Here is a 25291-nt window from a genome sequence, read left to right as displayed (position 1 = left end):
AGGAGGTGCTGGCTTGTCCAACAGCTCGCTGTCCAATTGTGTCTGCATGTGCCAGCTCTTCAGCATCCCTCTCCTCCACTGCATGAGCTTATGCTATACCCATCCCTTTGCTCTCCCAGAGGCAAATGCATGTTGCCTCCGCCATACGCTGCCTTCCCTATATTGCTAGGGTATCGGGGAGCTGCCCTCAGCCGCTCTGCAGGAAGCAAGCCAGAAGGGCAAAACAGAGACTGACTAGGCTAGTCAAAGGCAAGAGACATACCTGCTTGGGTTGATGCCGCTCTGGTCGCTGGTCCCTGGGCTGGGCCTGCTGCCTGTGCACAGGTTTGTACAACATGCTCTTCAGGTATTTGTAGAGGTTGCTTTTTAGGTGCAAGGGGTTATAAGCAACTTCCACTTCCAAGCTGTTCAGGGCGCTCTGCTCAGACAGAAGAAAGAACCTAGTGGCTATGAGATGTGACAGGTAGAGGCTGTGGTGCTTGGGGTTTTTGTATGTCGTTTTTAGTGTCGAGGGCTGGTTTTGCAGGGATGAGTGTTACAGACACTCCATGCCACCCTGCAGTGATCGGAGAAGGGATCTTTGGCTGTGCTGCTACCCACAAGGACCACTCTTAGCTGTGTATAGAACAAGAAGCATCTGCAACCAAGTCTTAATGGATTTAAGCATTCCCTTGCAGGATGCAGTTCTATCCTCTCCTATGCCCAGAATCAACCAACAAGCTGGAGCACCCTGTCTGGGCGCCGTCACCCTCAGCTCTACTTCCTAAGGCCTCTCCCCACCCGCCGGCAACAGACATGAAACACTGCTCCAAAGGACAGGCATTTGCTGCCCGTGAAGGAAGCTGTAGGACATATTGGCTGCTGGGAAGAAGTTTTGGAGCGCTCCATCATATTCCAGCTGTCACTAGACATTTTAACAGCTGTTTGCTCCTCTACTCATCTGCTAACACCTATAATGAGGGCACTGCCCTTCCTGGCATCACCTGAAGCAGAGGCAAACAACTCAGAAGAAGAACATATGGATGCACAATAAGAAATGCAGAAGCTTGAATCTATTGGAAGAAACAGAGATGCTTTACGTATTGATTTATCTTATGCCCAAAGCACCTCTCTCTTCAGTCTGAGGAGATCCATGTTCCCCAGCAATGAGGGAGATGGTAGATACATCTTCAGCTGCAGCTGCATGTCCTCTGCATAAAGGCTAATCATTACTCTGATCCCTGCTTGTACAGCTGGGATCCTTTCCACAGATACTTGTGCAGGGCTGTCAATGACTTACCTCTATAGGGCCATACACTCTCTCAGGATATTCAGCAAGGAGGGCTGGGAAGGTTGATGGCAGCAAGAGCTCTCTGATGGCGACCGCTTTGACAAGGAGAGTAGCAGAGTCGGAAGGGACAATGATGTAGTATGAATGCACCATGATGTTCCAGTTTGGACTAGTGTTCTGTGGCTCACGTTTGGCCAAAAGCATCCACTTCCTTTTCTAAATGGCAAAAGCCAAAACCAATGTGAAAAATGGGCAATAGCCACTTCCTTCAGCACTTTCACTGTAGGGGCTGCTGGGTTCAGGAGCATTCATACACGTCAGAATAAGAACACTATTCTGCATTAAGGTTGAGCATAGTATGTTTTGGTTGTTTTTTTGTTTTGTTTTATTTTTTTCAATTGAATGCAAGACAGTTCTTAAGAAAAACATCCAATTTTGCTTTATGACTTGTCAGTAATGGAAAGTCCTCCACATCCCAAACCTTGGTTAATTATTTTCACAAAGATGCACATTTAACTCCAACCCTGACTTTTGCACTTCATATCTCCAAACACTGGATTTCTGACAGGCAAGAGAGTCTTCTCCAAGGTTTGATGTGCTGTAGCGTCTTTCCAGTGGATGCACTGGATGCATTGGGTGGAAGGATTTAGAAGCCAATGTAAAAAAATGATGTGGCCCATGAGATGAAGCTGCAGGTTTTGAAGCATGTTTTCTGGTGCAGGCTAGACAGATCTTACTAGATGTGCACTAACTATGCCTTCCTATGGCAATCCCTCTCCATGAGACTGCAGTTTTCACATACTCACCAGAAGACTATGACACAGAGCATGGAAGCTGTGCTGGTTTATCTCCAGTTCATCCCAGTCTAGCTGCCAGCAGCTTGTGGGCTTGATGATGAAGGGCAGTCCATACAGTACAGACTCACAGACCCCTTCAGACTTCAAAGCCCTGCAAATATACAGCTCATGTTAGTGAAGCACAGCCAACATGAAACCAGCAAGAAGACTCTACCAGGAGACAGCTAGCCCAAGTGGCTACGGCAATATCTGCTGCAATAATGCTACAAGCACTTAATGCCTGTATTGCAGTGGCCTGTCACTACGAAACCTTGCAGAAAAGTCCAACTGCAGTGAAAAGAGGCTTTCTAGCTGATTTCCAGATTCCCTTGTGTCTGTATCGACAAATGGTTTTAAACTAAAAGAGGGGAGATTCAAACTGAATATAAGCACATTTTTTATGATGAAGGTGGTGAGGCACTGGCACAGGTTGCCCAGAGAGGTGGGAGATGCCCCATCCCTGGAAACATTCAAGGCCAGGCTGGAAGGGGCTCCGAGCAACCTGATCCTATTGAAGATGCCCCTGCTTACTGCAGTGGGGTTGGACTAGATGGCCTTTAAAGGTGCCCTCCAACCCAAACCATTCTGTGATTCTATGAAGAAGCAAATCCAATTTTCATACATTTTCTATACGAAACAGATTGTTAATCTGGCCTCCTGGCCATATATATAATTCACCCAGGCAATTACATCTGTTCCTAAGTAATTTTTACTGGATCGTGGTTATCCACATCGTTATTCACTTAAACTGACTTGTGCTCCTGCACAGAGCCAACATCCCACCACAAACACCAGTACAGACTTTACAGTGCTTGACGTTGCCTGTCCATAGCACACTTCTGCTCCATGACAGGCCATTATTAAGTAGCTTCAGTGCTTTGGCTGTGGGCCATTTATACACAATTACTGAGCGCTCTTCAGCTGCTGACAGGATGACAATCATTTTAAGAACTGCTGCATAGTTCAGAAATTACAAAAAATTTTTCCTATAAATAAACGTCAGAAAAGACACTAGAGAGCATCACTCTTCTTGTTATGCTCTGTGCTTACCAGCCACAGACTGCTGATGAGGAAGAGAATAAATTCTTACGTGAAGTCACACAGCACTATGAGGCTTTGCTTGCTTTTTTACTACTAGTCAACTAGTTAGCTCAGGCTCTGACATCCAGTTAAATTGCTGTGGCCTCATTAGGTAGTGAGAGAACAGCAGAATTATATATGGAGCAATGGCTGCAATCTACAGAACTTCACACTGGAGGGAAACAAGTGTTGCATGAATAATAACATCTATGGCATTATGCTCATAAAGTGCTGGTGTCATGGTGACATCATTTTTGACTCTGTGCTCCTGTCTGCCTGTGTGGCATGTGCTGTTTCATAACACTAAAGATTCAGAGGGGTTGAGGATATCTTACATCAGAATTTTGCTCACTAGCGCGCTGAGTACCCCAGCGCTTTATGTTGATGTTACTAGGTCCTAGTTGAAATTGCAGAGAAAGAATGATGGCTGCTATTACACCAGCCTTCCATTTACCAAGTGCGAAGAACGTAACAACACTTACTTTACAACCTGGAGTTTATACAGCACTGTAGCTGGCCAGGCTGCCATCTGGCAGGGTGAATTCAAATCTGCTGCTCTCACAGTACCATCAGGTGTCCCAGAAAGTAGACCTGGGTTGAGCAATCTCTCCTGCAAATCGCACTTCAGGCACACTAGGAGAAGGAGATTGGTTCAGATTGCTGGAAATGGCGATGTTTAGCACATGATATGCTCAAAGCACTTACAAACACTAAGTTAATATTTTCTAGCAACAGCAACTATTAAGTGAAGAACAACTCTAAAGCCTGTGACACAAGGCAACAGGCTATCCCCATTTTACACATAAGAGGAAATACCATGTGCTTGGCATGTTAATGAAACAATGACTGGTTAGTAACTGGGCAGGCAAGTTCCAGTTTTGGCGATGTGATGAGAGGCCAGCTGCAGAGGGAGCAGAAGGTCGTTTCCCAGTGCCACACTAGGTTCCGGGCCACACATTTCCTGCCAGCTTTTCTATCTATGTTTGCGGAGAAACCTAGCACACTGATGACACTAACTCTGGTATAACATGATATATAGCTGCATAGGATTTCTCTGGCCTTCTACAGATTTCTTGAGTGTGGGAAAGTGAAAAAAACTGACTGCAGCATAACTTGGTTTGTCTTGCTAGCTACAAGACAATGCATCAAGTATGAAATTCAATGTTATGATGAAGGGAAAAATCCACCTTTAACAAAGTATCATAATTGCCTGTGCTAGTCTGGAGGCTGTCATCATAGCTACTACCACATAAAGTCACACTGGGCCTTCTGATCTGCTCGCTGTCGAGCGTATCTGCAAAAGCCACTAGCAACTCTGTACGAACTTTGGTGCCAGTCTGGAACTGGCCTGTGGGTCACCAGAAGAAAACAAGTGTGCTTCTGCTGCGGTGGCAATGGGAAGCTGCAGCTGAGTACCATATCAGAGTGGCATATAGTACCACACTGGAGACGCACGGAAAGGGGATTGCCAGAACTGCAGGTGCAGATTCCCGTGGCGGTGCAACGGTGACAACAGAGTTAACGACAAATTACGGGAAACACTTCTGTCTGCTGTAGCTGTTGATGTTTTCAGTGCTCACCTAAGGATGGATTAGGGATTTGGACTTAAGACTAGTAAAGGAAAAAAATTACATATTCCTTACAAATTTTCCCACGCATTATCGTAACTGTTGGCAGCCCCAGGTAGAATGTTAGCTATTTTAGTCCTAAATCAATAGATATAAATACAAGCCAAGTCCCTTTGTAAGACAGCTTTTATTTCAGTGCAGCTCTGGCACAGACTTTTACTATACAAGGAACGCAATTTTTAGGGCTATACAACTGAGCCAGAAGGTCCTTGGCTCTCATTATGTAAGGCCCTTTTTACCTTGAACAGGTGGCTACAAATTCACATACTCTTCAAGGCATATTTTTGCTGCAGAATGGAAATGAATCATAGCATCAGCAGCCAGAGGACATGTCAGCAATCTAGAAGTATTCTAAGCAAATGGCTCCTCTCAGCCTGAGACAACAGAAACTTCCGACAGCTTTCAAAGTCACCCAGAGATCTTAGTTGGGTCTCTACACGTGAGGGAACATGCCCGTAGGACAGGCCTGGGTAATCTTTAAGGCTGTGGGATTTAGGAGCTCCCTGCAGAGGCGGAGAGAAAATGAAATACTTAGGGTGGTCTTGGGTGCAGTGGCATGGCTGAAGCCTCCCGATGGAAGGAGGAGATGGAGGTGTTCTCTCTCTGTGCCATAGTCGTGTAGCCATGTTTTAAACAGCATCTCCAGGCTGATGACGTTGTCCTCTATGGTTTGCACATCGATGTCCATTCCCAAGATTGCAATGTCTGCAGGAAAAAAAGGTGAAAAAGCACAAATACTTCCAGCCATAGAAAAGAACATGCTTTTGCATTTTCCACTACACTATACCTCCTTAGTCTGTCAAGTGCTTTCAGGTAAGAAGTGCTTCAGAAGATATTACCATGCAAATCACAGCACAGCAGTGTGATGGCAGCCCTTTTAAAAGGACATTGCTAGAGAAGCTAAGCTATTCCACAGGCCACACCAACACCATTCTCATCAGTGGGGTGGGTGGACTGTCTACTACCATCTTTAGAGGACCAGCTGTGACTGATGCAAACCATCCTCTGCTGTGGTCGTGTTAGCACTGGCCTCAGAGACTCTTCTCATAATTTTAAACCATTTTCTCCTTTGCCCTAAGCAAGGGACACTGGGTACGTGATGCTATAAGAAATCAGAGAGACTGCAAAACTTAAATGCTGTACTAATGGGGAATTTTGTAGTAGTGACGGAAAAGTACTACTCCTCATACAGAAGACAAACGTTACCTTGCAATATGGCCCCATGACTAAATTGCTAAACATCTTCAACGTGTGTTTAAAGGAGCAGGTAGTCACAGACCTGAGAAGAACTGAAGCAAAACTTGACCTCGACCTGACCAATGCAGAGGACATGTTTCAACATCTTACTACTGAAGTGCTGTTTGGTAACAGCAATTCCACAGTAGAACAGCCTTGCAGATACAAGGAGAGTCAAAACTATCTACCACTGTTACATTTAATTTCAAACAAGTGAAATGCAGAAAATTTAGAGGCTTGTTAAAAAGAAATTAAAAGAAGAAAGTAAGGACATAGCAAGTATTTAAGCTACCATGTTGGAGGTGCAGAGCAAACGTATATGATAGAGCAACAACATTCAGCAACAGAGAAATGTAGGCTGGACAGCAGAGTTATGGAGGTCATAAACAAGATTAAGCCCTTGCAAAAAAACCCCAAACACCCCCAAATAATAACTTAAAGGTGCATCCAAATGAGAAGCTAGCATAAAATCTAGCAGATTAAACAAACAAATAAATAGATAGGTAAAAGTGAAAAAAAAAGGAACAATTTGCCAAATGCGTAAGACGTAATATGCCCATTTGTAAACACAGAAGGAACAGACAATGTGGTAACATTAATAATTTAATTAATAATTAATCACCGTACAGCTAGGATGTAAAACAGGTATTCTGACAAGATGCATACATAGCAGAAATAACCTTTTTTTTTGTTTACCAGGCTGGCTAGGGACTAAAATACACTGCTACATCCATCTGCAATGAAAAATCTCTTTTTTACGCATTAGTATTTATAGTTTGCAAAAATGACACTATGCATCTGCTCCTACATTAAAAAAAAAAAAAGAAGACAGAAATTCATTAATCTCCCTCTACATGGCAAATAATCTAGGGCTAACAGAATGACTGTAATTTTTCAAATGGTCTGCAACTTGTGAATGCACTTTTTTTACTATGGCCATCACAGCAGGACATACTTTCTAATTGTCTTCACCTTCCAGCCTTGAGGAAGGCATTGAGATTGTGTAGGTTATGCCTCTGCAGAAAAGTAGCATCAACTCCTGCTTACAATGGGAGGTCCCTCACATTGTCCTTGCTACTGAAAGCCTTGCCTTCTTAATGTCCAGTCTGACTGTCCTTGGCTGCAAGGACATTTCATTCCTTTCTTTATAGTTCTTCCCAAATCTGTATAGTAAACTGATTATTCCCTTAGTTTTGTAGCAGCTTTTAAAAATGTATCGTAAGACTGCTATCATGCCTTACCCCAGTTTTCTCTGAGGCTTACGGGAATACAAGTTTCCTCCCCATGGAGCAATGCTGGAGGATACTCTGGTGGAAGGGAATGTCCTGATTGTCCCTGGAGACTGCTCTTCATGAACAGAGCTATTACCACTGTCAGTCACTTGACCTGATGCTATGAGTCGTGCTCTCATTTTCCTGCAGAATGCACTAATGCACCTGGAGAGCACACTGGTTGTGTTTCAGCTGTGATGCACTCCCTGCTTTTTTCAGACTTAGGTTTCTCTCTGGGATATGCACTGAAGATGGCATTAACAGTTCAGAAGACAAAGCACCAGGAAATGCGTATAATTTACTTTGACACATAGTGCATACACAGGTGACAAGGGGAATTATCTGTGTTTTGAGAGACAGTGTTTTGGGGCTGGTAAATGTTTCAGTTCTTTCCTCGGTAAATATTTTCTATTTTTTAATTTTCTCTTCTGTAATAGATATGTAGCCACTTACACATCTTAAGTTGGCATAATACATGACAATTGTAAAAAGAAATTCACTGCATTCATTGCTGTCCATTCTTAGGAAGAACAGGTTGGGATCCCAACATCTACTGTGCAATGAATCTTAAAATTCCTGGAGAGCAGATATGCAGAGCCATTTATTAGTCAGCAATCTGCAGAGTGCACACAGAAAAAGGTTCCCTGGGACTTGCAGTAGATGGATTACGTTCATAAAAAAATGTATTAGTGCTTTATCTTCATTGCTTGGTTTTTTTTTTCCCAAAACAGAAATAGATAGGGCCAGTACCTGTATCAAATACAAATATTAACCTTCATCAGCAAATGGCTTGGCAATGCTCAGATGCTTTAACTGTTTCTAATGGGGTAGGGGCAAGAAAGAGATAATAATAATTCTCATGTTATCAGTTAGAGGCCAGTCCACAGCATCCTATCAATTACTCCCACATGCTATTCCTGCCACAAATGCCACATGCATTGCACTGTTTATGGGATTTATATTATATCACGATCTCTGCTCCAGTCTGCAATCCAGGAAGCCCTAATGTTCTATCATTACAGAAACATTGCAGGTTTAGTCTCCGTCCCACAGAGGAGCTGCTTTGTAATTTTGAAAAAGCAATCCTTGTTACGTGTCATATGGTCTTTGTCTAGAAATGCACTTTCCTAAGGAGGTTGCAGCTGTGAAGAAAACTGCAAACATTTTTCATCCACAACAGGCTGTTCTTACCACATCCAAAGCTATTCTTAGACTTGCCAACTGCAGGGCTTCAAACATTGGAGTCTTTGCTAGCTGCATTAACCTGGAAATTACAAGCTTAAAACTTGTTATCAACTTGTTTTGAGAACTTGCTTCGTGAACCAGAGCTTGGTACCAGGTGTGTCTTGTTGATGAGGTTTTTAAGTGTCAGCAGTAAAGGCCTTTGAAAGGGAGCCTTAGATTGGAAAACAGGCTGCAGGGCTAGGAGGAACTCATTGATATGCAGTTACTGGTTACTGAGGAAATACAGCCTTAAGACCTCAAGAAAAACTGCCCTAAGCATAGAGAAAAGAAGAAGCAGCAGCTAAGCAACAACAATCAGCAACAAAAACCAGCTAATCAACAGGGTGAGTACTTGGCTTGGTCTGGGAAAGTAACTGTTCCTAGCATTGTGCAGTATGTAGTCTGGGGGAAAGGACTAAAGGCTAAGAACTGACTAGAAGCCAAACACCTTGTACGAGGATGAGATCTTGAGTTGGTGAGGGGGAGGAGGGGGTTATCTCTGTAGGATTACTGAAACTGTAAATGGCCTGCCTGCTGCTTCTTCCTTCCCTTCTGCCAGCTTTGCTCTCCCCCAAGATCTGCTTCAAGGATTCTGGTTGCCTCTGCCTGCACCAAGGACCTTTTGGTCAGTCAGTCAACTGCCCAGGGTGATGTTCAACAGTATGAGTATAGGTGTGTCTGAGAGTGCGTTACCCCCATAAACTCTGTGTATTTTTGTCTTTAATCCCTCAATAAAGCTGTACTGCACATGAAGTCTATTTTAGGTAATACCAAGAGATGCAGATTACTGCATGCAGTCTATATGTTAATTTTGCCCAAGTGTAATAAAGTCACAAAGAATGCTGTGGTACAAACTTTTTGCTGTTCCTCTGGGCACAGTGGTTCCCACTTACATGAGTGTCATGAATTGGCAGAAAGGAAAGTGGCATATATCGGACCAAAGCAAGAACTCCTGGTTGTCCTGCTGTCCAAAGTCATAACCTCCCTGAGCACTCTGTTTGTCTTGTACTTACCACTGCTGCTGGTCTCTTCCACTGGCATGCACTGGTTCACATCCTCAGGCTCCAGAAAGTCTCTCTTCAAAACCTCAATGACTTGTATTCTTCGCAGACTCACAAGGTCTACATCTTTTAACTTCTTTTCCAGGTTTTTTACCATTTCTTTGCTGGACTGGCTAGTCAAAATTGTGATCTGAAACACAAATTGGGAGTGTGCAAGAGCTGCCTCTACCCTAATCCTCTCTTCATAGGCAATGATGTCTGGTCTGTTTGAATAGCACTATGGAGAAAGGAGAGAAATCTTACTAAAATATATCATCTATTCAAAAGCAGATTTAAAAGTTGGTTTTTTTGAGCTTTGGCTTATGTTTAAGCCAATATGAAATGGATTGAGAGGTTCACTGTAGGAACACCAACAGGTTTTGTGCCGCTGCTGGAAGAAGATGGAACAATCCACAGCTGCCTTGTATTCTGTGCTTTGCACTTATGGGTTAGTGAGTCTGTGTGTGTATAGGAGGGACTCTGCTCAAGCCTTTCTGTGGGACAGTGTCACTTCCCCTTACCACACCAACTAAAGTTCAAGTAGACTACATTTGGCCTTCTCACTTGAAGGCTGAATGGGATTTTTTATTTTTTTAGAAGTATATAGTCTATCCTAAAAATATTTTTTAAGAAAGCAACTAGTAGGTGTGATTCTCGCCTCCCAGTTTTGATCTAATACTAAGTAAGAGACTGCACAGAGTTTCTTCATCATTGACAATCAGCAACAGTTTCTAGAAACGTCAGGTGTGTTTGACATCAGCTTCTATGCTGAAAGAGTAGTTAGAGAAGAAAGTTTTGAGTTCTGACTTTGCCCGATATTTAGTGATGGTGAAGTCCTGAGTCTTCTCAGCATATCTGCTTGTTGCTCCAAAGGACTACTTCAGAATTCTAAATAAAGGATAAGGTGTATTTTAGGTAAGGCTTCTAACAAATGTCCTGTAGGGAGCATTTGGGGAAACTTCACAGTAAACCTTCACAAATGAGTTCTACTACAAAGATATTAAACAATGCCAACAGAAGTGACAGTTGAAGAGTTAGGGATTTTTTTTTTGGATGGGGGGGCACAGAGGGTATACCTTCTCCATCCAGATCTAACCTTAGTGTTCATCTATGAGATACTGAGAATGAAGTAGTAATTATGATCTCCTTTATGAACTGACAAAAGTAGGTAACAGGAACTGTTCTTGAGTTAGGGGGAGCAGAACCATCTAAATATACTATTTTTTTTTATATATACAGCTGCAGGTAGAGCATTTCCCATACTAGTAAACCTTAATTTCATGAAAACCTTTAGGTTATTTGTTGGAAGCTCATCTGCACACCCAAGAAGGAGAAGAGACAGTGACAAGCAGAAGAGCCCAAATAATGCCCTGTTCTGGCTACTGCCCTCAGCCCATCAGAGGCCCATTTCCCCGAGCATGAAGCATAGGGACATGGTGTTGGACTAGGAAACAAATTAGGGGCTTGGAGGAGGGGACACCCTCTGAGGGCCACTGTCCCTGGAGAGCCCTTGTCCGGGTGTGAAACCCATGAAGATGACTCAAACCCCGAGCACCTTCCTGACTGAGAAGGGGGGATGCTGCCTAGGGGTGTGGGACACATTATGGGATGCAGGGGAAGAGCAGTTTGGGATTGCACAAGGCTTATTACTGGATGGTTAGGGGAGAAACCAAAAGTGGGCAAAGGGATGGAGCTAGGTGATTTGGGAAGGAACAAATGCAGGAAAATAGAGGGGTAAGGTGATAAAAAGAGCTGGTCCTGTGTAAACAGTTGGCTGGTCAGCATGCTTGCCTGGTGAGCCCTGCCCCGATCACCACAGTCTGTCCCATCTTCTTCTTAAATTACTTCCCAGTTCTGTCCTGGATGAGGCCTCTCCTGTGTGTGGACGTTTGCGGGGGCGGGGGGTGGGGGCATATGTGTCAGCACAGCAGCCGGAGGCACACCACAGACTGGAAGCCTGTGTGTCTGGTGCAGCAGCTGGAGCAAGTGTGAGTGACAATGAGATCGTTAGCAAAGATCAAAATGGACCAGCTGGTGAATAGGTGAAATGGCCTGGGAGCAAGGGGGTCTCTTAAGGGTGAGACCACAGGAGGAGCTGGCTATCGGAGAGACAAAGGGTGTCCTGGCCAGCTCTGTCTCTGTGGGTGTGTACACACGATGATGTGTACCAGCAGCTGGAGTGAGGCTGCAGCCTTGGGGACTCATATGTCCAGATGCCAGGAACTGGGGAGACTGAGTATCAGAGCCCAGCTGCTGGAGGGATCCACACTGTACATACGGAGATAGATATGTGTGGGTATACACACGCGCACACACACATATTCCTGCTAGTGGATCTCCATCCTGCTCAGCCAGAGAGGGGAGCAGCCTGAGGCCATTGGTGCAGTCTGTGTTTGTGCCAGTGCTCTGAGTGTCTGTCTGTGATCTGTGTGACCAACTTTGCATATATATGTTACACACACGTGCTCTGTGTGCATCTGCCTGCGGGGACACATGCTCAGCCTCACAACTGGTTGGGCCTGTGGGCATGGAGCTGTGGCAGCCTTGCTGATGTCAGATCAAGCCTGATTTCCCTGACAAAGTATACCTCTCCAACCAAACTTATCCCTGGTGTTTGTCTCTGAGTTACTGGGAATGAAAAAATTATTATGGGCTCCTTTGAGGAACTAATGAAAATGGCTAACAGGGACTGCTCTTGAGCTGGGGTAGCCAAACTGTCTAAAAGATATAATTATATTTTTCAGACCTATAGACAGAGCATTTGCTACACTGATGCACCTTTATTTCATCAAAGCCATGACTGCATTACATCTGTAGCCTATCACCTCCAGTTTATCCTTTTCACACTCTGAGTCACACTAGCACATGCTGGTCAGAGACCAGGAGAAATATTTTACCACATACAAAAACTGAGGTAGCTACTGTGACTTCCTTTCGCATTACCACAGTTTCTAGATAGAATCCCTTAATGCCATTATACTTCCTAATCTGGCAAAAAATGGGCTGCTGGTGACTTGAAAAATGCTTTTCATCCTATTGCAGATTGGCCACATTTCCTGCCCTGTAGCTGCTGCTGAGACTTAGCTTTGCTGATGCTGCTGGTTTTTCCCCTCTGAAGTCAGGATCTCAAAAGAGTAGGCACTTCCAATACTTGTAACAAATATTTGGGTTTTAAATGATTGCAGGTTGTAACACAGTCTGCCTCCTATGCTTACTAGTCAACTAGGAATATTCTTGCCTTTTTGTGGTTTAACTGTTAGGAAAATGCACATTTGCCTAAAGACTACAACCGATTTGCGCAAGCACGTGTCCAGTCGTGCTCTTGTACTATAAAGCCTGGCCATCATGGTCTCATGCTAAAGAAACTGTACTTCTAATATAACTGTAATGCTTCCTTAAGCGCTTGTGCTTCTGCTAGCTCACATGTAAGCATACTTCGTCAACAGCTTCTGACATACTATGTTTCTTCATCCTACTGCTGCTCACAGTCCTGTCGTGTCCTTCCTGCAGCAGACGTGTGGCTGGCTGCCTGCAGCATGCTCCACTGCTGTTGCCCTCCAGGCTTCACCTGCTGCATGGCAGCAGTGGGATGGTGGTGCAGGCAGCACAGCAGCCCTGTGTTCCTGGCGTGCAGCTCCGGCATAGCCTATCCCACATGGACGGAAGCATGTGGAAAGCCTTCTGGTTTAAGTCGTGTTGCTTTAGCAGTGTAACAGCAAAAAATCAGCACTTTCAGAAGAGAAGGCTTCACAAACAGAAATGGTAACTTTCTCTGCTGAGATGAGCCACTGCATCTCAGTGACAGGTCTGGCCCCTCGCAGGCTGCCTTTTCTCCTCCTGGCCAGCTGTGCACACTCCCTCTGCTAAGCAGCTTCCCTCTGCTGCAGGATTTCACAGATACTGATCTTACTTGTTCCCAATTATTAACTGCTCAGTTGTTTACTGACTGTAATTATATACCTGTAATTTGCTGTTTTCAGCCAGCACCATGGGTTACTGTAACTCAGTAACAGTGCCACTGAGATGTCAGTTTGGCAATCGGGCATTGATGCAGCAAAATGTCACTTAACCAAGGCATGAAGGTCTTGAAACAGAAGGACAAAATTGTATTGGTAGAAACTGACATTCATCCCATCAAAAACCAGATGGAACTAAAGAGTTGCAAAAATCCAGTGAAGTGGGGCTTATTTTCTCTTTTCCACGCCTTACAGTTCAATGCAGAAACACTTCTCCTAATATGTTTAGGGGAGGAGGAAGGGGGGGGATGAGGAGGCTGCCATTGCATCCGTGATGGGAGCCTGAAGAGCCCCAGCTTGTGTCGGCCGCTCGCCCACCGCCGTTCGCTCGGGGGAAGGGCCAGGAGGAGGGAGGACTCTGTGTGTGTGAGAGCGCGGAGATGAGCTCAGCCCTGTCTCCCGGTGCCGCCTGAGGAGAGCCGGCTCCCTCCCCGCCACGTCCCTCCCGCCACCATGGCTCACTCCCCCGTGCAGCTGGGCCTGCTGGGGATGCAGACTCTGAAGGCGATAAAAAAAAAATAATTACAAATTTCCGGGATGCATTAGGAGGAGTGTGGCCAGCAGGTCAAGGGAGGTTCTCCTTCCCCTCTACACTGTCCTAGTGAGGCCCCATCTGCAGTACTCTGTCCAGTTCTGGGCTCCGCACTTCAAGAAAGATGAGGAGCTGCTGGAGAGTGTCCAGCGGAGGGCTACGAGGATGATGAGGGGCCTGGAGCATCTCTCCTACGAGGAGAGGCTGAGGGAGCTGGGCTTGTTCAGCCTGAAGAAGACTGAGAGGGGACCTTCGAAATGCCTCTAAATATCTGAAGGGTGAGGATCAGGAGGATGGGGCCAAACTCTTTTCAGTGGTGCCCAGCGACAGGACAAGGGGCAATGGGCACAAACTGAAGCAGAGGAAGTTCTGTCTGAACATGAGGAAGCACTTCTTCCCTCTGAGGGTGACGGAGCACTGGAACAGGCTGCCCAGGGAGGCTGTGGAGTCGTCTTCTCTGGAGATACTCAAGACCCGCCTGGACAAGGTCCTGTGCAGCCTGCTGTAGGTGACCCTGCTTCGGCAGGAGGGTTGGACCAGATGACCCACAGAGGTCCCTTCCAACCCCTACCATTCTGTGATTCTGTTTTCTAATAGTTTGGGTTGGAAGGGTCCAACCCCCCTGCCATGAGCAGGGATATCTTCAACCAGATCAGGTTGCTCAGAGCCCTGTCCAGCCTGGCCTGGAATGTTTCCAGGGATGGGGGATCTCCCACCTCTCTGTGCAACTTGTTCCAGTGTTTCACTAATGCTTTAACGGATTACAGAAACAGAATTGCTACTTCTCTTCACAGTGGACTAAATAGAAAATGCTTGTGGGATATGTTAAGTACTTGGTCACCACACCTGGTCTACCTGATACAGTTGAATTTAACAGGGTAAATACCTACTTTAACTGGCTTAATTTATCCAGGCTTCACTTCCAATAAGATATCTTTTTTCTTTTTTCCCTTCTTCCATACTGTACCTAACCAAAAACATTTATATGCCTTCTGAGAAAAGGAAACAAACAAAAATTCAACTTGCTCTGCATAAAAAAAAAATGCTCATGATGAAAACTATTTTAGTCACTGAAGCATCTGAAGCAGAAAGCTGCCTGTTTTAGAAACATGGCCTTTTGTAAGGATGAAATACCCTTCTGCCTTTCCGTGATCACTGGCTTTTATTTTTCAACAAAGGCCTGAGAATTGTAGGTGCTCTCCTCACTTCTTTGCTCCTCAGTGATCTGATGGTGCTTATTCACCCTTATGTGAAAGACCAAGGCCACTCCTTAGATCCCATTTAGGTCTGTGAAACACCGTTTGTCAGGATTTGCAGAAGACTGAATTTCATCCACAGGTTACATTTATGCAGCATGCAGAACAGGAAGGATTGCTAGCTTGGAGAGAAGGCATTTGTCCTTGAAATTCTCCACAGAAGTAAACTTTGAGTTAAAGTTTCCACAAGATAGGCAAGTATGATGTGTTGCCTTTTGGAAGCTCTCAGTACCCTGTCCAGTACCTGTGCTAAAAATCAAGTGTATTATAGTATTTCAGATCTCTGTGTTCTTTGAATTATCTCTCTAGTTTTATTTTGGCTACTTTTCTAATGAAATAGGATCACTATAAATTTTATCCACTAAAGAAGCCACAAAAAAAGCTATTCTTCATTTAATTTTTCTTTCCCTTTGCTTTGTAAGGCATGCATTCTTGGAAGAAACATTTGATGCCTGTCACAAGCAGCTCAAAGGGAAGTAAGGCAGCGGAAACAGGGAAGGAAATGTAATTAGCATGGAGCAACTCTGAGGGACGCCTAGAGCTGGCAAGTGTGACTGATGTCTGTGGTATTTGCTGTTGTATGGAAACCGGGAAAATTCAAAGTCTCCCGTGTGGATGTTATTTTGAATGTGATGAAGGGAAGGGGATTGTATGTTCAGTTGTTGGTGAAAGGCTTGTAGTTTACATGGACGGCAGGGAGCTACTCCTACCTGTTCAACTGACCCTCTGCAAGTGTTCTCTAACACCGTGTGAGATATTTTCTGGCAGAGATTCTCTATGCAGCAATTTAAGCACAGTTTGCTGCATGATGTTTCTGAAGAATGGCCATGCGTCCTGGGTTACAGAGTTCTTGCCCTCCCCAAGAAATCTTTCAAGTTAGAATCCACGCATGTTTGAGAGTGGATTTTTGTTTGCTTGTTGTTTGAGTGTTGTGGTTTTGCTGGTGGTTTTTTTGTTTGTTTGTTGGGGTTTTTTTAACACAAAAATATACCACATAATTCTTTGGTTGGGGTATACTGCAATTAATCATACAAATCTTGGTCAGATTGCTGTTCCAGCTAGGCATGACAGCCAGCTCCACATCTTCTTAGATTGCCCTGTGCATTTTTATAAAGACTGTCCTCTAGGGTCTTCTTTAGATGGGACTGAGTATACATATCCAGGACCTTTGCAGGGCCAGGGATAGTGTATGTTTATGATAGCCACGTGAACTTGCAATTTTCTGATACCAGGAAGAAAAATATTTGGTTACCTATCAAATTATCAACAAAGTGGTGGTATAAGGTCAGACTAATTCCAGAAGAGTGGAGGACACCCAATTTTCCAGTCTGATCCAAGTATACAAGAGCAAATAGAGGTTGGTAAACTGTCAGAAGAGGAGGGATTAGTGCTGCACCTATGTACATTGTTGCTATGAGAAAATGAAAGTAGATTGTAAAAACAGTGGTCAACACTTTCAAGTAAGTATATAATACCACAGCCTATCACTGCAGTAGGTGTCTTACATCCCCTTGCAATGAAAAGTATAATGTATTTGCATAATCTAGAGGAACAAGGATCACTTAGTGGAGTATAAACTCTCTATATTCATGGATAACTTAATTTTGAATGTAGCTCTCATTCCTCCAACTATACTAGAAGACATCCTGGATTTTCTTGTGTGTCAAAGAAGGTCTTGATTCAAAAGTGTAGTTCATTTGTTCCAACACCCAGCTTTTAAATTAAAGCACAAATCACATTTGAAATGGTCAGGAAAAATACCTAGAAAAACACAGAGAAGCAGTAAACGAGGAAAAAGGCTCCCTGCATAGGCACTAGAAGTGAATCTTAATTACAGCTGAGACAGTCTGCCTAATCATAGCATGACTCTGGAAGGGCTTAAGGATCTAAATAAAGTAGGACTGGGGAAATTTCACTCATGGGAGTCTGGATTCCTTTTTAAGACTGACAAAGCTCCAAAACCAGGTGAACCCTACTGTGGAGTCTGAAATTAAAGATAGTTTGGAGCTGATGTTTCCTTGCGTCCAGAAGAAAACACCACTTCTGAGTCCTTCCCCTCTTGATAACTGCCTGTCCTTTCACATCAGTTGATGCTACTTTAAAAAATACTTCTTCCTGTGAACTGTGCTCTGCTTTCTACATTTGCATATATGTTCTCATGTGTTGTTAGCACTTCCCTCCCATTTATGAAAGTATACACACCCAGCTGAGAATACAGCCACTAGCGTGCACCAAAATCTATTAGATCCTGCCCCAGGACTGCTGTACATATATTTTTCCCTAGATATGTCCCTTTTTCTACAGGAATCTGCCCAGAGGGATTTGAGGACTCAATATATTCATGCAGGATTTCTGGACATCAGATCTCTCAGACATCTAGATTGCTGAATACCTAAAATTTTCTGGCATGTTCACTGTGCATAGGGTGACATCGGAGCCACTGCTCAGGCTAAACAGTGACAACACACCTATGCAATTGGGTCAGGAAGCACTGGACAGACCTACTGTGAGCATGTTCATTCCCACTGAGAATTCTGGGAAACAAGACACCATATATGTGTACTGAAATCCAAGACAAACATCACGCTGTCCTACCATACCAACTCATGTCAGTTACCTGTCCAACAAGACTTATTTAGCTCAAGTCCCTGTTCTGCTTTCCCCAGGCAAACAATCAGTAGCTACTCCCAAAACTTCACAAAGCCTGAGTGGAAAGAAAATGTCTGCATGTGGTGTTTCAAAACACTTTCCCTTCCCAGGGCCTTCCTCCTTCCAAGGAAGTTTGGGAACTGCTGTGGCACTGGATACAGAGTGACATACAGCCTAGAGCTGGGATTAACACAAACACCTTTTGTGATGCAGGAATGCTTATTTAGCTGTAGACTTTGCTTTTAGGCTGTATTTTATTAAATTTCCTAAGCTATGTGAGTGTAGCTGGAACGTGAGAGATATACATTTATAAAGCATGATTCATGAAGTGGGAAGTGAGAGAGAGTGCTCTTAATGCATTAGCAGCTGCACCTTATTCAAGGCCTTGTAAAGGGCAAGGAGTGTGGATCAAGTGCTAGTGCATCAGGATTACAGCAGGCACAGTTCTCTCCCAGTTCTCTGGGGCATGGGCAAAGCAATGGCGGAAGGCTGTGCTGCAATGGCGGAAGGCTGTGCTGCAATGGCGGAAGGCTGTGCTGCCATTCAGCGTGACCTGGATAGGCTGGAGAGCTGGGCAGAGAGGAACCGGATGAGGTTCAACAAGGGCAAGTGCAGGGTCCTGCACCTGGGGAGGAACAACCTCATGCACCAGTACAGGCTTGGGGTGGACCTGCTGGAGAGCAGCTCTGCGGAGAGGGACCTGGGTGTCCTGGTGGACGACAGGTTAACTATGAGCCAGCAGTGTGCCCTGGCTGCCAAGAAGGCCAATGGGATCCTGGGGTGCATCAAGAAGAGTGTGGCCAGCAGGACAAGGGAGGTTCTCCTTCCCCTCTACACTACCCTGGTGAGGCCTCATCTGGAGTACTGTGTCCAGTTCTGGGCTCCCCAGTTCAAGAAGGATGAAGAGCTACTGGAGAGAGTCCAGCGGAGGGCTACAAGGATGGTGAGGGGACTGGAGCATCTCCACTACGAGGAGAGGTTGAGGGAACTGGGCTTGTTCAGCCTGAAGAAGAGAAGGCTGCGAGGGGACCTTATAAATGCCTACAAATATCTGAAGGGTGGGTGTCAGGAGGATGGGGCCAAGCTCTTTTCAGTGGTGCCCAGTGACAGGACAAGGGGTAATGGGCACAAACTGAGGCACAGGAAGTTCCGTCTGAACATGAGGAGGAACTTCTTCTCTCTGAGGGTGACGGAGCACTGGAACAGGCTGCCCAGGGAGGTTGTGGAGTCTCCTTCTCTGGAGATATTCAAGACCCGCCTGGACAAGGTCCTGTGCAGCCTGCTGTAGGTGACCCTGCTTCGGCGGGGGGGTTGGACTAGATGACCCACAGAGGTCCCTTCCAACCCCTACTATTCTGTGATTCTGTGATTCTGTGATTGCCCCATTCTTGCTGTGTCTGCCATACAGGTGCCAGAGATTACCCTTGTTCCATTCACCCAGTGTAGGGTTGCATGCCAAGAACAGACATGATGCTTCCTGAGTTTCAGGGGCTGTCTGCTGTACAGAGCTTACAACGGTCTTTTTAGACTTTTCAGTTACTTCACGCAGCCATTGCCAATGACATTTTGTAAGGGACCCCTATTACAATTTGCAGAGTAGGAGCCCTGTGGAACTCCTGAGATGCCACTGAGAAAAGAAAAATGGTAATTATAAACAAACCCTCTTTTTATTCCAAATACTGACCATATTTTCTTTTTCCTCTGAAAACTGATTTGGAGAGGACTGTGCCAAGATAATGATCATTCTGTAAGCTTTTCCTGTCATTTGCAACTATACTAACTACTCTCAGGATGAAATTCGTTTCTTTTGTCTGTATGAGTTCACTTTCAATGAATTGTGAACATGCTTTCAGGCACAGTGAGGACCTTTGTATCAGCGAAAGTTCCAGACACTGTAACCACAGAATTTAACTGTAGGCTGAAAGGAAAATCATGTCCATAAGTACTATGAACGTCTTTGCCTTTGACAAAGTTCTTCTGTACAAGTAATCAAAATAAACCTGAATAAACACCCAATCTCAAATGCCTGGAAATTAAATTCATTTTTCTATACTGTAAAGTAAGCTAGCATCCATATGCAACTCAAACCTGAATCTGCATTGTTTCCATGAGCATTCAGAGATTGCCACATGGGGTATTTTGGAGGGCTTTTCTTAATTACTCTCTCTCCCCCCCATAGACCTTAGATACCACACAGACTATCATCTTAATGTGCTAACGTGCGGCAAGTCTGGTGGATGGCTCCCACCACCTTCCTAAATTTTCTTACCTCAACAGAACTGTTTGTTGAGCCTCCTGCTACGGTGTGTCTGCTGTATTGTTTGAACTGTTGCAATCCATCCTGCACAGCTTGTACCACTCCATTTCCCCCCTGTGGGAAACAGCCTTCTCGTGGTAGTGAACGGAGCTCTGAAATGCAGGCTTGAATTCGTGCAAAGCTTTCTCTCACTTGCTGTAAAACAGTATTCAATGAATGACTGGAAATGTCAAACTGATAATATGAAATATTTTTTCCATACTGTAGAAGGAGGCTTTTGAATTCACAGCACTGAGATAAGACTGAGGGCAGGAGCCAAGTCATAAAGCAGTGAACAGTGATACGAATCAAAACTTGACGGTTATGCTAGTAACAACACACATGATCACTCCTCAAGTTTTCAGCTGTCTACCTGTTGCCAGCTGCTAGCTAAAATGTAGTAGCTCGGCATGCCCCTCTTCTCCGGCCCAGGCATAACACAGAGGCAGAATCTGAGACATAAATAGGAGCACTGAAGCAGTGTGGTATCCTTAGGCCATAGTCACCCCTGCCATATCCGTACTCCTTTACTCATTGGGCTGTGGACCTCTGGAACCTGCATTTGGGAGGGTTTGGAGTCATGCTATGGCAACAGGTTCAAAAAGGGGTTCCACAAACTCGTGGGTAACAGGTCCACAAGCAAATACCAAGAGGAATAGCCTCAAATGTATCCTCTATCATTCTTAATTGAACAGCTGTGGAACTAAGGGAGTGGGAGGAGAATGAACTGCAGAAAGTGACTGGGCTGGGGTACTCCCCCAAAATAGCCTTTCCTTTTGAGACAAGGCCTGGTGGACTGCTGGTCTGACTCAGGAGGGCATTTCTTAGGCTCTTAACACTGCTCTTTTAGGACATTCACCACAGTAACAATTATCAAAAAAGCAAACAGTGATGGAAGGGTCTGTGGACCCTCCTGCTTCAAAGACGGGCTACCAGAGCAAGTGTTAGAAAGAAAAAAATATTCTATGACTGTCATTTGTAGAAGTGTTTTATTACTTCAGACAACAGCTACTATTGTCCGATGGCTGCCCCGAGGACAGCTGGTCTGACTCATTAGGGCAAGATAAACATTATAAATGCACAGATGATTAACCCATTGTGCTCCAATACAACGCTTTGTGTCAGTTTCATGGGTTGGAGGATATTGGGACATATTGTCACTGCCTGCTATGTTGATTTAGATTACCTGCAGTCCAGGGCTGTTGAACCCTTCTTTCACATATGTTGCTCAGCAATTCCCTGAACTTCATATCACTTTATAGTGGTCAGCTAAATCCACAGAAGGCAGTCTGAATACGAACCAGGCTGTCCAGGATCATGGTAGACCCCTCTCATACTCTTTCTCTACACCATATTAGTTGAGGCTACCTGATATCTATTCAACAAGAATTCAAAGGAGATGAGGCATACCCAGCAGGTAAACTGGCAAATTCTGGCCATAGGAGAGATTATTAGTGAACTCTACTAAATCTGTTTGAAGCAACACAAGACACTGCTGCCAAAGGTCACCTTCCTCACAGAAGAGGCAACAGATGAACATATGACTGGTTTGCTTCAGATGCTTGGAGCTCTGTCTCACTGAATCACTTCTGAGCAGCCACGGTTTACAGCAGGGTCTTTCAGCGTGACTAGTTATGAATCAGGGGGCTCAGGCATGTGTTCACAAACAGCTCTGATGGTTCTGCAAATAAGGTGGTGAAGAAAGCTGGGACAGTTCAAACCTCACCTCTGAATGGTGAAGAGAGCAGTCTTAGGGAAAGATGCCACGCTTTGCACTCTACAGTGCAAGAAGTGTCTGGGCTATCAAGTCACTTCTGCTGTGAGGTTAGAAATCTTCAATAAATGCACCACGCAGATGCAGCCAGAAGCTTCTTCAAAGTGCTACAGCAAAATCCAGCTGGCGGCCGGTCACGAGTGCTGTTCCCCAGGGCTCAATTTTGGGTGCGGTCTTGTTTAACATCTTTATCAATGATCTGGATGAGGGGATTGAGTGCTCCCTCAGTAAGTTTGCAGATGACACAAGCTGGGCGGGATTGTTGATCTGCTTCAGGGTAGGAAGGCTCTGCAGAGGGATCTGGACAGGCTGGATCGATGGGCTGAGGCCAACTGTATAAGGTTCAACAAGGCCAAGTGCCGGGTCCTGCCCTTGGGTCACAACAACCCCATGCAACGCTACAGGCTTGGGGAGGAGTGGCTGGAAAGCTGCCCGGCGGAAAAGGACCTTGGGGTGCTGGTCGACAGCTGGCTGAACATGAGCCAGCAGTGTGCCCAGGTGACCAAGAAGGCCAATGGCATCCTGGCTTGTATCAGGAATAGTGTGGCCAGCAGGAGTAGGGAGGTGATTGTGCCCCTGTACTCGGCACCTCAAGTGCTGTGTTCGGTTTTGGGTCCCTCACTACAAGAAGGATGTTTTGGTGCTGGAGCGTGTCCAGAGAAGGGCAATGAGGCTGGTGAGGGGTCTAGAGAACAAGTCTTAAGAGGAGTGGCTGACGGAACTGGGGTTGTTTAGTCTAGAGAAGAGGAGGCTGAGGGTGAGACCTTATTGCTCACTACAACTACCTGAAAGGAGGTTGTAGTGAGGCAGTTGTTGGTCTCTTCTCCCAGGTAACTAGCAATAGGACAAGAGGAAATGGCCTCAAGTTGTGTCAGGGGAGGTTTAGATTGGATATTAGGAAAAATTTCTTTACTGAAAGAGTGGTCAGACAGTAGAATAGGCTGTCCAGGGAGGTGGTAGAGTCACCATCCCTGGAGGTGTCCAAAAAACGTGTAGATATGGCACTTCAGGATATGGTTTAGTAGGCATGGTGTTGTTGGGTGCATGGTTGGACTCGATGATCTTAGTGGTCTTTTCCAACTTATGATTCTACCATTCCCTGCAGTTCGGATGCCTGCCCTGCAATCTCAGGAGGCAGCTGCAGCTCACACAAATATAAACCAGCTGTCTCAGGTCAAGTACTGCTGCTAAATGGGGCAGAACAGGCTTAGCACAGGCTGCAGGGCAGCCTGAAGTCCCGTTAAGTACCTGTACTTTGGAATTGGCGCCAGCAGAGTTGCATTTTCTTTTGTGTATGCACAGCTATTTTAAATGTTAACTTAGGCAAGCCTACGCAAGCTGAAGTTTCAATTCTGGAATGTGCTCGGGACAAAAGCTTCTCAGCACAAATTGTGGTGTTTAACTATTTCTGACTGCACCCCTCTTCTAGGTGCTGACACCCTGCCCAGTGCGATAGGCCTTGACATGTTTCTTCACATGTGACCCTGCCCCTTCATTACACAACTGCAATAATTCGGAACTTCACCCTGTGTGTCCAGCAAAACATTTTAACCTGCAACAGTACATTACTTCCACAGAAGTGCTACAAAAATGAGAGAACAAAGCTGGCCACGAGCTGGGGTAGGCACTGTGTGCACTGCCCCATCTGGCTCCTTCCACATGTTGTACCCTCGCCCATTTAACTTTCGTAATTTTCTAGTCCCTCTAGTTAATGTCTTTCTCCCTTGTTTCTTTTTAAGCCCTTTTTGTCAGGGAGGCTCTGGGAGTTGTGGGGGATGGCTGCCTATTTTCAGGGAAAACCAGAAGGAACAGGGCTCATCAGCTGGAGGTGCTCTGCTCAGAGTCCTTACTCAGTCCCACATTAAAATTGTTTCACGCTTTAATGCTCACTTCCCCTCTTGTCACCATCTGTTGTCCTCCACCAAATCACCAAAGACAGATTATTTACTTTGTTCCTGGTTTTCTTTTCTTTGGCATCCCCTTGCTCTTTCTAGGGAAGCTTTTCAGACTTAGCTCTTTGGAGTTAGGCCAATAGGGTAGACCAGTAGGAGCAGAGGCTGTAAACAAATGCCTAGCAAAGACTAAGAAAAGGGTAACTGTATATGACACTTCCCAATGTACTGTCCCAATCTCTGTTTTCAGCTCTGGCGCTTTCCTGAGTTGGTATGATTTGTCTAATAAGCTCTGTCTTTGTTCCTCACTGAGAAGTACCACCTTATTGTCTAGCTAGATCACAAAGTCAATGTGATAAACAGCATGCCCTGTTGAGAACAAAGGGGCAAATTCAGGAGTACAGAAAAAGCAACAGAGACCTGGTATTTCTGAAGAAGGCTGAAACGGAACAGATGTTTATCAGACAGAGATGTAAAACTGCTCCTGATTCCAGGAGCTGCAGAGGACCAGATATCATTATTAGTGAAATTAGGTCCACTGAAGAAGATAGTCATCTTGCTATGCTTTACTATTCCTAACAGAGAAAGAACAGTTCTGAAAAATAGCCTCCAGTACAACAGCAGATGTCTAAAACAAAGAGATGCCTCACTAGGCAGAACATCCAAGCAAAGCTGGGGAGAAGGGGAGTGGGGGCTCACACTAGAATTATGCCTATCAACCGAGTGTGTGCTACTAGCTATAGTAGTCTATACTAGTCTTTCAGTATGTACTTTGCTGTCTTGGACAAGTCCCAGAGAAACACAATATTATGGCAAAAGAGTAGATGTGATTACCAGTCATGCAAACAGGAGGAGGAGGTATTTTTTAGCTCTCTGTAGAGCATTGCTGAGTTCAGTATTGGAATGTAGAATCGAAAAAAACCCAAAAGAGTGAATACAAAGAAGAGCTTGGAAGTTATTAAGGGCCTGTAAACATGCCTTGCATTTTAGACTTGTACTCTGTTCTCTTTCAATTACCAGCTAGAAGATTGAGAAGGGACCTGATTATATCTAGAGGAAGAAAGTATAATATACCAGTAGGTTCTTCAGTCTAGCTAAAAGAGGAAATACATTAACAAATCCCTGGAAGCTAAAGCCAATAAATGCAAATTAGAAACCAGGTGCAAGTTTCACAATGACAATGATTAACCACTGGGAGAAATTATCAACAGAAGTACTTCATTCTCCATCTTGTAATATTTTGAATTCTGATCCTTTCCGCTTAAATGCCTGGAACCCCTCCCAGAGTGCT

General features: G+C 44.9%; 1 protein-coding gene across 3 annotated transcripts in view; it reads right to left on the bottom strand.

Annotated features, from left to right (window-relative positions):
* Positions 1-25291, bottom strand: part of M1AP (meiosis 1 associated protein) — a 38604-nt gene that overhangs the window by 1219 nt on the left and 12094 nt on the right. For 2 of the 3 annotated variants that reach the window (XM_075420165.1, XM_075420166.1), the window contains exons 3-9: positions 20308-20490; positions 9559-9736; positions 5346-5519; positions 3669-3819; positions 2077-2218; positions 1280-1486; positions 263-418 (exon numbers count right to left, since the gene is read on the bottom strand). In XM_075420165.1, coding sequence (XP_075276280.1) covers positions 263-418; positions 1280-1486; positions 2077-2218; positions 3669-3819; positions 5346-5519; positions 9559-9736; positions 20308-20490 — 1191 coding nt within the window. The remainder of the gene's footprint in view (positions 1-262; positions 419-1279; positions 1487-2076; positions 2219-3668; positions 3820-5345; positions 5520-9558; positions 9737-20307; positions 20491-25291) is intronic. The other variant, XM_075420167.1, reaches the window with a different exon arrangement.

Source organism: Opisthocomus hoazin, chromosome 5 (assembly GCF_030867145.1).
Source record: "Opisthocomus hoazin isolate bOpiHoa1 chromosome 5, bOpiHoa1.hap1, whole genome shotgun sequence".
Classification (NCBI taxonomy): domain Eukaryota; kingdom Metazoa; phylum Chordata; class Aves; order Opisthocomiformes; family Opisthocomidae; genus Opisthocomus; species Opisthocomus hoazin.
This window is presented reverse-complemented; position numbering and strand designations above follow the sequence as displayed.